Below are 12,194 nucleotides of genomic sequence, written 5' to 3'. Positions count from 1 at the left end.
CACGGCACGCCTCACAATGGCGGGGAGCGGCGCGCGGGACAACGGCTGCGGAGCCCCCACGCGCGGGGCGGCGCTGAGCGCCTGCGGCTGGTGGGCCGTGTTGGGCTGCGGTGACTGAGGTGTGAGGACGGCGCGTGCGTGACTTGTAAGCGGTTATTTGTCCATCGGCAGCCCGCGATTACGGCAGTTGCTTCGCTCGGAATCGCTGTTCGTGCTTTTAGCAAAGCAGCGCGGCTCCACACGCCGATAAGCGCCCTGCCGAGCACAGCTGGGGCTTCCTCTCTCCTCAGGAAACATTACTCAGCATTGGGGCGCTCAGCAGCTCATCAGGCACTCAGAAACTGATGTAGAGAGGAGTTAACCCTGCTCAAATTACCTTCAGCTGAGCCTTCCAGTCTCTGTGCGTGGACACACACCTGCACAGCCCTTCACAGCACGTGAGTGCTCAGCTGGAGGTGGCAGGTGCTGCTTACAGGCAGCACATCACCACTAATGTGGGCCTCAGGGATCCTGCTGGTAGTAACTAGGTAAGCTGTTTGAAATTCGATAGGACCTAATTATCCCTGTATATAATACAGATTTATGTATACAGGGGCTTTACACACACATACGTACCCCAAATATGCCTCAGCACGTATACCTCCTTCCTCTAAAACCCCTTCATCTCGTGGCTTCACTGTAAAAAAAAAGTTACTTTCACTGCATTAAAAGAAACAGCGCTACCTTTATTTTCTTTAAATGTGCTTTTTAAATTATTTAATGCTCCTTGATTTAGAGGATCAGATGGTGACAGAAAGCAGCCTACAGAAAACATTGCAAGTCCTAAGTACTTTTTCCTGACGCTGCCCAAGATCAAGGTTTCTAATCAGTAAGCACAAACTCTCTCAACCTGCAAATCAAAGTCAGTGGAAGGGTTTGCTCTTCACACAAGGCAAATTAATAAAATCTAGAAACAGGCAGACGGCAAAGTTCCATGCCTAAACAAGATCTGTGCTTGGTTTATAATTCAAAGGGATTAAGCATTACGCTTGATGGAAGTCACTGAAGGTGCCAAAGAGAAAATTGAGTTTGCAGTGGACTTTGAACGTATCTGTTGAGTTAGAAGTCTGAGAAAGTTAAAGCAACAAAAACACCAAACTAAGAACTGGCAGACAACTGTCACAGATAGGCTGTAATCACACGAAGGCCACCTCCCACTGTGCCCTACATATTGTGTAGGGAATCTCTCAAAGCTAGTCTGAATGCTTTTTGCTGTCTTTGTCATGGTGATAGTCAAAGTCCTGCAAGTCAGTGCTAGCAACACAGGAGACTCATCCTTCATTAAAGCTGCAAAGCAAAGAACAAGATTAAAAATAAATAAATAAATACCAATCTCAATTGTTACATGCTCAGGTAATCATTCCAATGCAAATAATCCTAAGCCTGAGCATCACCAACCTGAGTTGCAAAGGTAATTGTACTAGGTATCAGTCATAGATAAATTACAATTAAGGACCTTTTACTACTGAGAATTCAGAAGAAGGGGGAAGCTTAACACTATAGCAAATATATGAAATGATTGGAGCAACCAAGATCAGCATAAGCTTAATTTAACACTTATCAGATCCAGAAGAGATCTGACCTACATTCTTGCAGCATCACTGGGCTGTGGGCAGAAGCCAGCTGAGCAGCTGCACAGCCGTAGGGGGAAGGGAGTTCTGACACTGAACATGGCGTTAGCAACAGAGAGCAGCCTCCTGGACACAGCACTGGATTAGTCCAGAACCTTGGACTGTTTGCAGCTATTCCTCTTGGCTGTTTAGCTAAAAATTAACATCTTATCTATGCCCCCTTCACACCCCCCACAAAAACCCTAACCACTTCACACTGCACTTTTATAGACAGAGAAATGCTCTTTGTTAGCAACAATTGCAATTTAGAGATTATGGAGATAACATGATGTAAAAAGATGAGTATTTTTTTTAATACAAGTGTTACATGGGATTATCAAAGCCTAGAGAGAACCAGGCTTGAAAGACCTCAGCTCTGCTCCACCAATCACAGGACTCAGTCTGCATTTACTGACCAAAGGGAAGGTGAGCCTGCAAGGACTGAACTTCAGGAGACCACAGCTGCTGTGGCAGAGCCTGGTGTCACTGCTGGGAAGCAAGGTGTGACCACTGAGCCTGGACAAGAAGCTGGTCTGTATGCACAGGCTGTCAGACTCACAGGAGTCTGTTTTTTCTTCAAGGACTGCAGAAGGTAGGGAACATTTTTGAGAGCAAGCAAGCACTTTTTTTTGTCTGATACAGATGCTGGAAAAATACTGCTGAGCTCCTTGTGCTTGTGCCAATGTTATTTAAAGCAATGTTGCAACAATGCAGCAGAAAAGAAAGAAAATCCTTGTCTCCACTAAATTCCAGAAAAATTGTGTCTCCACTTCATCAAAACCTGTGCAACAGAAACATCCCTGAGATGTTGCTTTCTGTGCAAGTCGTGCCTCAGTAAAGCAGAGCAGCGGGTAGGTACTGAGGGAAGCAGAGCCTGCAGTTTAGATGATGTAACAGCAGTAGGCTGATAAAACTCAACCAAATTGTCTCAGGCAATATCAACTGATTTTTTAATTTCATTATCAGCTTCTGTTTCTCCCTCAAATGACATTTATGTGCTCTCCTTGCCTAACTATGAGGATTTGAGACAGCATAAAAGATTAAAGATGAGGGGAAAGTTATTCAGAAGAAAGGCAAACATACCTCAAGCATATTTGCTGCTTTTCCTAACCTCATCTGCAGTCTGACTCCATGTACTTATACATACTGGGTTTTGTACCGTTTTTGCCCTAGCATCCACAGAAATAATTTGGACCACTCAGATCCTGCAGTCCCTGTTTCTACATAGGAAGGGAGATGCTGCTGGGTGGCAGCTCCCCCACTTCCAGCATGGTTAGCAGAAGGGTGCCTAATTCCACATGGCACACAAGTGGGGCCATGCTGCACATTCTGGCTTGTAAGGAATACGTGGCTGCCAGAGCAAGAACAAAGTAAGAATGACCTACTGTAACTGCCCTTCAGAACAGCTTCAGGCAGCTATTTGTGAATTTGTGAAGACCTTGAGCACCGACTGTGATATTTCAGTAAAATGAGTTGGCTTCACAGGGTTTTTCTTTACTGTGTGGGTGATGAAGCATGGACATGGGTACCCAGACAAGTGCTGGAGTCTCCATGGAGACCTCCAAACACGCCAGGACACAGTGCCAGGCAGCAGCTCTGGTGGCAGTGCTGGAGCAGCAGGTGCCAGAGGTATCCAAAGGTGCCCTCAGCCCTAATTCTGTGGCTGCACGATGCTGTTATACAGCCTTGCAGCTGTTCGAAGTCCAAAAGGCAGATTCTGGGCTGATACTGATGCCATGGATGATAAAAAGCAGAGGCTTTAAGGTTTCAAAGTCCATGGGAATAAACGTCGTATATTTCACAAGTCAGGCTAATTGAAAACATTTTAAAAAGAGAGCGTGGTGGAAAAGTGACAGTGCAGTGAAGTGCTGAGATGGCTGAGCTAACACTGGATAAACCTCAAGAACACAGAATTTTCTGTTTGAAAAGAAGTCAGAGCAGCTACTCAGAGCCAACACATCTCACCCACAGGCAGGGCAGTGCCAGGCAGCATCCCGCCTCCCTGAGGACAAAGGCGGTGGCAGAGCATGAGCAAAGCCGACTGTAAAGTGGGTCAGGCACAGAATGAGCAGCAGAGGCTCCTTCCCAGCAGCCCTCCTCCAGGGCTTCCCTATTTCCACAGAACTTACACTGACAGCTACAATAAAGATGGGTTTTGACAGTCTTACAATTAACCAGCATGGGGGTGGTGGTCTCAAACCACCTGAGAAGTACAGGCAGCAGGAAAACAGGCTAAAGTCTTTCCATGAAACACGAGATTCCTGGTTTAAAAAGTAGAGTCCTATTTGACAATTCAGCACTTAGTATTTAAATGTATAATCCCATTTCAGACAGCTCCTATGTTTTGTTTCGTTTCTTTTTTAAGAAAGCACGTAGGGGTGATCTGATGAGAAATACAGATACAGAAGTCAACAAGAGGACCAAGTTACAAATGTTTAGATCAATTTATACCATCTTACAGAATGCTGCATTTATTTGCAGTGTTGATGGCTCTCATTAACAGCACCCACCCCAAAGCTTCCACCAGAGATGCTCACCTCGGGTTGTGCTCCTCCTCTTCCATCACCCAGACAGTGAAGGCAGGCATCAGAAAATCAGCAGAAATGAGCTGATGCCAATTTGAGACACTGGATACACCTACATTTATCTTTAGTTCGTGTTGCAAACCAAAGCCCTGACATCTTCACAGCAGTTTGATGATGAGGCAATGGGATAAACATCTACTGTGGATCTCATGTGCTGCAACTAAGTGAGATGCTGCTTTAAACACAAGAAAGCAGGTTGGAATGCATCTCAGTCTGAAGCAGCACTAGCACCAACAGCAGCTCACATGTGTTTTTCTGGTCTAGTCCTGAAACCTTCCAAGAAAAGATGTTCTGGAGCCTCTCTAATTCATCTTTTCAAGTGCCACAGTACCCTCCTTCTCTAAAAGTGATGTTTTTACGTTGCTGTACGTCAGCAATATATATGTAAGCATTTAAATACTATTAGCTAGCAATCTGTTTTATATACTAGAAGCTATCAGTTTCATTTTCATCTATAAGCAGTTGCTTACTGTACAGTAATTGAGAGCAGGCTTAACTCACCGTAAGGACTAATGCTTTTAAGCTACAGCACAGGTTTTAAAAGGCTAAAACATGTTGCACTGCTTAATTTAAAACCTTAAGTGTTGTCTCAGCCTTTCTTTTCCTGGATATATGCCAAAGAACTTGAGTCCCTTGCTCAAAAGAACACTTTGTCTTTATTCTCATCCAGAAGCAGCACAGCCAAATGAATTAGAGCACCAAGACTTTAAAAGAACCACAGTAAGCTGACTCAGCTGCTTACTCTGCAGGGCGTTCTTAGTGTGTTCACGTGCCCTGAAAGATTTGTATGAAGTCCAATGTCATTTTTACTTAACCTGTTTCCAAACTACCCTGCCTGGAACATGCAGAGAACTGATACAGTGCAGGCATCACCGTACAACCATAGCTAAGCAGACTGTGTGTCTGGGCAAGACACCTGCAACAACCTAGAGAGAATGGCAATGCAGAAGTTATACAGACCAGAAATAAATAAAACAAATCCTAAATTACCACAAATTCTCAGCATACGGGTAAAGCAAGAAGCAATTAAAAAGTGTATGGCTGGTATACAAGAAAGAGATGAGTGGAACCACACCTTCAGTTAACTGAATGTAGTGTTGCTTCATTTGAAATTCAGAGTGGTCATTTGGTAACACTTGCCTCTTACAGACCAGACCATTTTTCCAGAACAAACAGGTGCATTTCGCCTTCAGCCCTGTCCTGCTCGACATCACAGCTTCTCCTACAGCAGGAACTTGTGGTGTTATTAGTAAGGAAATGGAGTAAGAAGGGAGGAGCACAGGGATGTATTTATTGAACTATGAAGATGCAAAAAATAAACTGAGCACACCTTAATTTTGCGTTGTCCATGAAAAAACGTACAGCTGGCCTTTAGAAATTCAGACTGAATTTTCAAATTGCCAGAGGAAAGACTTTGTCCCAGGCCTCACCTTACAATCTTTATAATGCGACTTTCAGCAACTGTGAAAAAAAATAAATCCAGGCCAACCTTTGATACTAACCAGACTGGTGTACAGTCAGATGAAACGTCAAAGCTTTCATCAGCAATACGTACACCTCCTCTTTTCCAAGGCAGAAGTATCATGCAGGCAGACAGATCTGATACCTCGTTCTGTCCGTCTTCACTTCCCTGTGCATAAGAAGCCTTGCAGGTATTGTCAGATCTAAAACAGCAGAGCAGCAATATTGAGCTTGTGTGCAAATGCGAGCAGCTGGAAACTATCCAGCTTCAGGCTGAGCCTACCAGCACAAGTGTCCATTCACCTTGGAGAAAACAGGCACCTATACACAGGAGCCCACATCAGGCACGGCAGCAGGGCTGTGGGATGCCTGCAGGGCAGCTGAGCCCTGGGGGATGCCAAGGGACAGACAGCAGGTGGGGGCAGGCAGAGAAAGACTGAGAACGAAGGAAAGAAAACCTGCAAATCTGTATGTTCAAAATGCTTCCATCTTCTGCTTTCAAAAAGGAAGTTACCAAAGGCTTTCCTGTGTACGGGTGTATGTACTAATACTTCGATTCTGACCTGATGATTCCTTAGTTTAAAGAACAGACCTCTACAAATGAGAGGCATTTACTTCAATCTGATATACAAATTCAAGTAAAAAGCATGACTGAATGATGAAGATACAGGACTTTGAGCTACTCTGACATCACCTTTCCAAAGAATCTACCAGTCTCTGCAGTGCAGAAAGAAAGGTCAATACTGATTTGTAAAACAAACCGAAATCCTAATTATGTGCCAGCAGCATCACAGTTCGAAGTGAACTTCTAGTCAGCCAGCTGCTGAAAAATTGGACTGTCATTATTTCTATTTGAAGTTCTCTCTTGAATCTCACCTTCCAGCTGGCTGGCAAACAGCAATACTAATCCCCACCAGAGCAATAATTTCTTGTTCACAATGTGATATTCTTAAAAACAAAAGCCTACAAATGGCCAGTCATAGCATAATTATGGAGAAAAGTGCAAAACCTGGAGTGACCGTCAACATACTGTCGGCTTTGCTAACAACTGCCTGTATGTGCATACAGAAACAGAACAAAGGAACTGCTTCCCACTGCAGCAGGAGATGTCTTGTGCCAAAGGCGTGGAATGGTGTCAGTGAAGGTAGAAGTTCTATCTGCAAAAGCACAAATACAGAAAATGGCAAGCAAGAGGAAAGGAAACTTAATGAACTCTCTCTAAAGCAAAGGAACTTTTTTTTGTTAGTGATCAAAGCAAAAGCTCCCAACTTGCTAGAAAGAAAACAATAACAGAAGGAACACCTCCACATGAGCATTATTTTTAGAATGCACTTCTCCCTGTAAGGGGTCATGATCCAAAGGACTTAGCTTTCCAGCAATAGTTTGAAGCTCTACCTGAAGGCAGAATTTTTGCTGAAGGAAAAAGTAACCCCTCAAGCCTTTCAGAAAAGGTGTGAATTAATGAATTTGAAAGGAAGCATCTTGCAAGTTTGACAGTCAAGCAGCCTTTCAAGAGAAAGCCTCAGAAAAGCAAGGAAGTCCAAAAAAAAAAGTGTGTGAAAGCAGGCCTGCACACTTGCAACACTTCTATGTTTTCTCTCACAAGCCAGCAGTATTAAAAAAAGACCCTCTATTTTGTCACACAGTCTATATACTGAGCCCAAAAACCAGCCTTTTAAACAGAATGAAAGCAAGAGCCTTCCATTAGAACAGCCAGCTAAGTTCTTTTAAGGTATGTCCAAGAAGTTGCAAGTGTGAGCCTTAATAATGCAAAACATTTCAAAGTGTTTTGAACAAAATCATCATCAGTTTCAGATTAGTAGAAAGGAAAGTTTTTAAACAGAAGTTAACACAAATCACACTTATTTTTGTAATGGAAGCTTGGGCAATACACATAGTACTGAATTTCAAGTTATTCCTTTAATATTTAGAAAACTGGTTTTATTCTTAGTTTTTCAGACTTCTTTCTGAAGTATTAGCACCTACAATGGAAATAACTCAAACTTAGATTTACACTTGAAAAAGAGCCATGCTTGATCAATTAATTTACCTTGTATTTTTCTACTTTTGAATATTTCACAGAGCACCAAGAGGGAAAAAAAGAGAGCAACATTTCAGTAATAAGTGAGCTCTGTTCTCAGCTACATGAGATCACAGGACCAGACATCTCCCTGGGATAGAATTCAGAAGGTCACAGTTTTCCAGCACACTTCAATCACCTCATTTTTATCATTATTTATGGTAGAAACTTCTACCCAGGTTTATAAAACCTATCCAGCTGTGCATTAGTTGATTAAACCAGAGCTGACCTGAGATGCAATTAGAATTTGACATTTTTCCATACTTAGTTCACAAGTTTATTATGAAAAACACTGCAGCTCTGTCCTGCAGTAACATTGTTTTACAGAAAAAAACAGTTCTGTTCAAAGTAATTCACTATGCTCAGACATTACAAGGGACAATATGGTCGGGCAAAGAGTGGAAAAGGGAACTGAGTGCAGACAAAAAAAAAATCAATACAATTAAATTAAACAGTATTCCCTGAAAATAAAACAAACAAACAGTTTCAGAACAAATATGAAGCCTTGGTACTTATTTTAAAAATGTTCTTTAAGCTTCAATGATTGTTTGCTGCTATCCTTATCTACAGTCATGCTGAATAAAGCTATAGCTAAATGGAAAGTTAAATGTATTCACGAGGTGTTAATGTCTACATCTTATTATTTGCAGTCTCTCAGAGAAAGCAAAAGTAACTACAAATAGCGCTATGCCAGAAACTGGTTTCTCGACCAACAATGTTGCTTCAGCATGCAATGAACTGGTTCATTCTAAAGTGGTCACAGTTGTTGACGACAAGAGGCTTTGTATTTGAATATGGCACGTCTTTTGGTCCATGTGAAAACAAGTTTGAATGTTAAATATTTTCTGACACTTTGGAGTTACTGTTGCTCTTCCCATTTTCCTTAGGTCAACATATGGTTCATGGCAATACTGTACAGGTCTATGCTCTCTTTACAGGAAGTAGTCCGGGGTGCGACGAGTAACATGCGGTTCACCTCTGCGTGGCGCTGGATCAAACTGCAAACTGAAAAGCATTCGTGTTAGTGACAGCATTCCAGTTACATGCAGGTATGTTTTTCTGAATTACTTTAAACTCATCTTGGGATTGCTTCTAGGGACTTGAAAGAAACAAACCGTGGCTTTAAGACTCAACCTGGCCAGATATCAGTATACATCTAGACACTAAAAGTCTCCAGTAATTATCAAAGAGGTAATTTACACAACGCTTTGTACAGCTCCTCATTTATTAGTAAATCTGTTGTAACAGCTTTGTAAAGTCAATGTCCTAACCAGATTCAAAGTCTCTTCACCTAGACTTACAGATGGGCATAACTACCTCACATCTGACAGTATTCTGACTTTCAAATTACTTACCTCTGTAGTATTTCATTAAACTCTCACTTTATTGTATGTAATGAGCTTAATGACATCTGTCTAGATGGCAACAACTGTACCCAATATATAACTGCAATATCACTAGCCCAGCAGTTCCACCCTCACCTCCTGAATGTGCACAGGGTAAAAACCATACCTCAAAACCATGAATAGTTACTGTAGCAAAATACCACTTATCAAATCTTAAAATCATGTGCAACACGGATCTCATTTTTAAGCATACTTACAAGGAGTATTTTAAAGTATCATCAAGTTCCATAATTGCAGCCTGGTTGCCACAACGGTAGCAATAGTTTGGAGCACTGAAAATTGTTACTACATTCCGATCATGGCACCAGTTGTACCCCTGGAGAGGAAAATAAACTATTTAGGAAAGCCATATTCATTTGCTGCACCCCAGAAATGACTACTAAGCTGAATTTCAACGTACAAAACTCTACATAGGCTTTGAAGTTTTAAATAACATTAAGGCTGTGTGTTTATTTCTCTTCTCAACTGAAAAGGGAAAAAAGGAATTGCACCATAGCGTATAACATCTTCCTAGTAAGCATTACATAAGCACATTAAAAACCAGCAAGAATTATCCACTACGTTGTTAAAAATTGAAATACCAATTCTGAATTAGACAATCTTTTTAAAGCTAGGTGTGGGTTCTGGTTTTGATGATTAGAGGTTAACTTCTAGGGACAACCAGAGACTAAGAAGAAACCACACAACTACAGCCCTTTTCCTTGTAAAAAGGCCAAGTGTGCATCCCAGGCACCAAACAACTACCTCTCAACAGCTTAAACACACAGTCTTTGCTGCTTACCTCCATTACCAACTGATGAGCTCTTGAAACCAATGTAAGGCCATTAGCATGGTTAAAGGTTTCTGAAATATCCTGTCCAAATGTATAACCTGCACCTCGAGGAGAAATTCCCCAGCCACCACGATCATCTGGATCTGACCATAGCAAGTCACACATGGGACCCTGTAAGAGATTTGGAAAGTATTTCATGAATTGAAGAAAAAAAAAATGCAAGAACAAAAAACACAACCTCCACATTCGTGTCCCTGCACAGCTTACTGCAGCTTCTCTTTAAGGCTTGGAAAGAAAATGTAAGAAAAACCCCACCTATCAACTACAATAGTTAGTGCAGTTAAAACTTAAAATACTCACGAGGAAGATAATTTTAATGAAAAAAATTCACAGAAGCAGTTCTCACCTCTGAGATATTAAAATATGCTTTGTAACTTTAGGCAAGAACATGTCCCTTAATTTTCCTGCAGAAGACTAGTAGGCAAGACAGGCATTTTCAAACTGCTACATCGTTTTGAACCTGATTTTCTGCCTTTGTATACATTAAAATGCCCGACATATGCTGAATCATGAATCGCACTGTGAATTAAGATAATTAATTTTCAATATACCTCATGGGGAACTTCCTGCAAGCGATCAAGTGCTCTGATGTGATCCAGCGTATCTATTGATGGAGAGAGGCCACCATGTAGACAGAAAATCTGGAAGAGACATTATGAGATTTCAATTGTTTACATTTATTAATACAAAAAATTGTAACTATTTAGTATAAACAATTAAGAAAATTTTTCAAGAGATTATTTTCAAGCTGAGAGCTCACTGAATACAGTGTTAATCGCTTCACAACCAGCAACATTTAACTTTGTCCAAGTTCAACCTACCTGGCCATCCACCAAGGCAGTTAGAGGAAGGTAATCAAAAAGGTCTGTAAAGTACTTCCAAACGTTTGCATTCCCATATTTTCTTAAACATTCGTCATAGAAACCATATACTTGTGTGATCTGCCTGCTTTCATGGTTCCCTCGAAGAATTGTGATGCGTTCACGGTAACGGACCTGAACATAATATTGGAAGATATTTTAGGGGCACGACAATATGCACTTCCCAAAACCACAATTTGCTATTCTTCCCCTCCCCATAATATGCCAATTAAGCAATAAGAAAAAATGAAATTACAACCTTAAAGGAAAAAAACAAAGCTAAATGATGCCAGTCTTCAGTTGCCTTGAGATGAAGAACAGGTTTTATCCTCTGTTAGCAGTGGACTTCACTATGCCTGTGCACTAAACTGTTATCTCACATCTTTAAAGACTGCTACTTCCACATTTAAAGATAAAAATAAATTGCACAGCTCCCTTTAGGAAAAGTTATACAGGCTTTTCAGAAATACTAAATGTATATAGGTTTGTAGAAAATATTTTTGACAACACAGACAACGTTTCAGTTTTTGTACTTATAAACCATTGCAGTAAATTTGTAACTGATATCAAATGCAATCAGGACAGTTATTACACATTTTATACTGGATGGTACAGAGGAAAAATTACCTTAAGAGCTACAAGCAACGTGACTGTTTCAACTGAGTAATAGCCTCTGTCAACATAGTCCCCCATAAACAAATAATTTGTGTCTGGTGATTTGCCTCCAATTCTGAAGAGTTCCATGAGGTCGTGAAATTGTCCGTGCACATCTCCACAGACTGTGACAGGACATCGCACTTCTTGTACATTGGATTCTTTTGTCAAAATTTCTTTAGCCTAAAAACAAAACCAAAGACGTTGTAAGATTGTCTGTGAGCAGTTTTTACTCACAGTATGCTCTACTACTTGCAACGTTACAACATTACCTGCCCTTTTTATGAACTCTTGTCCTTGTCTGAAGCATATGGAACAGGAGCTTATCTACTTGAAAAACTTTGCTTCATGCAAAGATTTTTTAAAGTATTTTTATTTTTTAAAGAATTGGGTTCCCCCCCTCACACAGCATCAAATGGGTATTTCAGAAACAGTTTCCAGCTTAGAAAAAACTGATACGTTCTATAAAGCAGCTCCAAGAAAGGTAGCACAACTGCCTTCAGACCAATGACCATCATCTCTGGGACTGTAAAGTTTGTAGTAAGCCTACAATCATGCAAGTAACTTATTCCCAGCCCTTCCAAAGCCTGAACTCAGACACAGCCGAATCCGGGAGGTGAGCATGGCTGTGTTAACCAGCCAGAGTTCCAACAGGGTTCCACACTTC

At 41.2% G+C, this 12,194-nt stretch overlaps 1 protein-coding gene across 1 annotated transcript; it reads right to left on the bottom strand.

Annotated features, from left to right (window-relative positions):
- Positions 1-7,596: 7,596 nt before the first annotated feature.
- PPP2CA (protein phosphatase 2 catalytic subunit alpha) lies at positions 7,597-11,735 on the bottom strand. The gene is made up of 6 exons (XM_019620528.2): positions 11,501-11,735; positions 10,835-11,008; positions 10,565-10,654; positions 9,963-10,124; positions 9,379-9,497; positions 7,597-8,780 (listed from the first exon to the last, which is right to left on the bottom strand). The coding sequence occupies exons 1-6, from the start codon at positions 11,615-11,617 to the stop codon at positions 8,708-8,710; spliced, it is 735 nt and encodes a 244-aa protein (XP_019476073.1). The 5' UTR covers positions 11,618-11,735; the 3' UTR covers positions 7,597-8,707.
- Positions 11,736-12,194: the final 459 nt, after the last annotated feature.

Source organism: Meleagris gallopavo, chromosome 15 (genome assembly GCF_000146605.3).
Source record: "Meleagris gallopavo isolate NT-WF06-2002-E0010 breed Aviagen turkey brand Nicholas breeding stock chromosome 15, Turkey_5.1, whole genome shotgun sequence".
In the NCBI taxonomy this organism is placed as follows: Eukaryota; Metazoa; Chordata; class Aves; order Galliformes; family Phasianidae; genus Meleagris; species Meleagris gallopavo.
This window is presented reverse-complemented; position numbering and strand designations above follow the sequence as displayed.

Coding starts and splice junctions, on each gene's coding strand:
- PPP2CA (XM_019620528.2), bottom strand. CDS start 11,617: ATGGAACTCTTCAGAATTGGAGGCAAATCACCAGACACAAATTATTTG. Junction 9,498..9,962: donor CTCATCAGTTGGTAATGGAG/GTAAGCAGCAAA, acceptor TTTCCTCTCCAG/GGGTACAACTGGTGCCATGA. Junction 8,781..9,378: donor GATACTTTAAAATACTCCTT/GTAAGTATGCTT, acceptor AATGCTTTTCAG/TTTGCAGTTTGATCCAGCGC.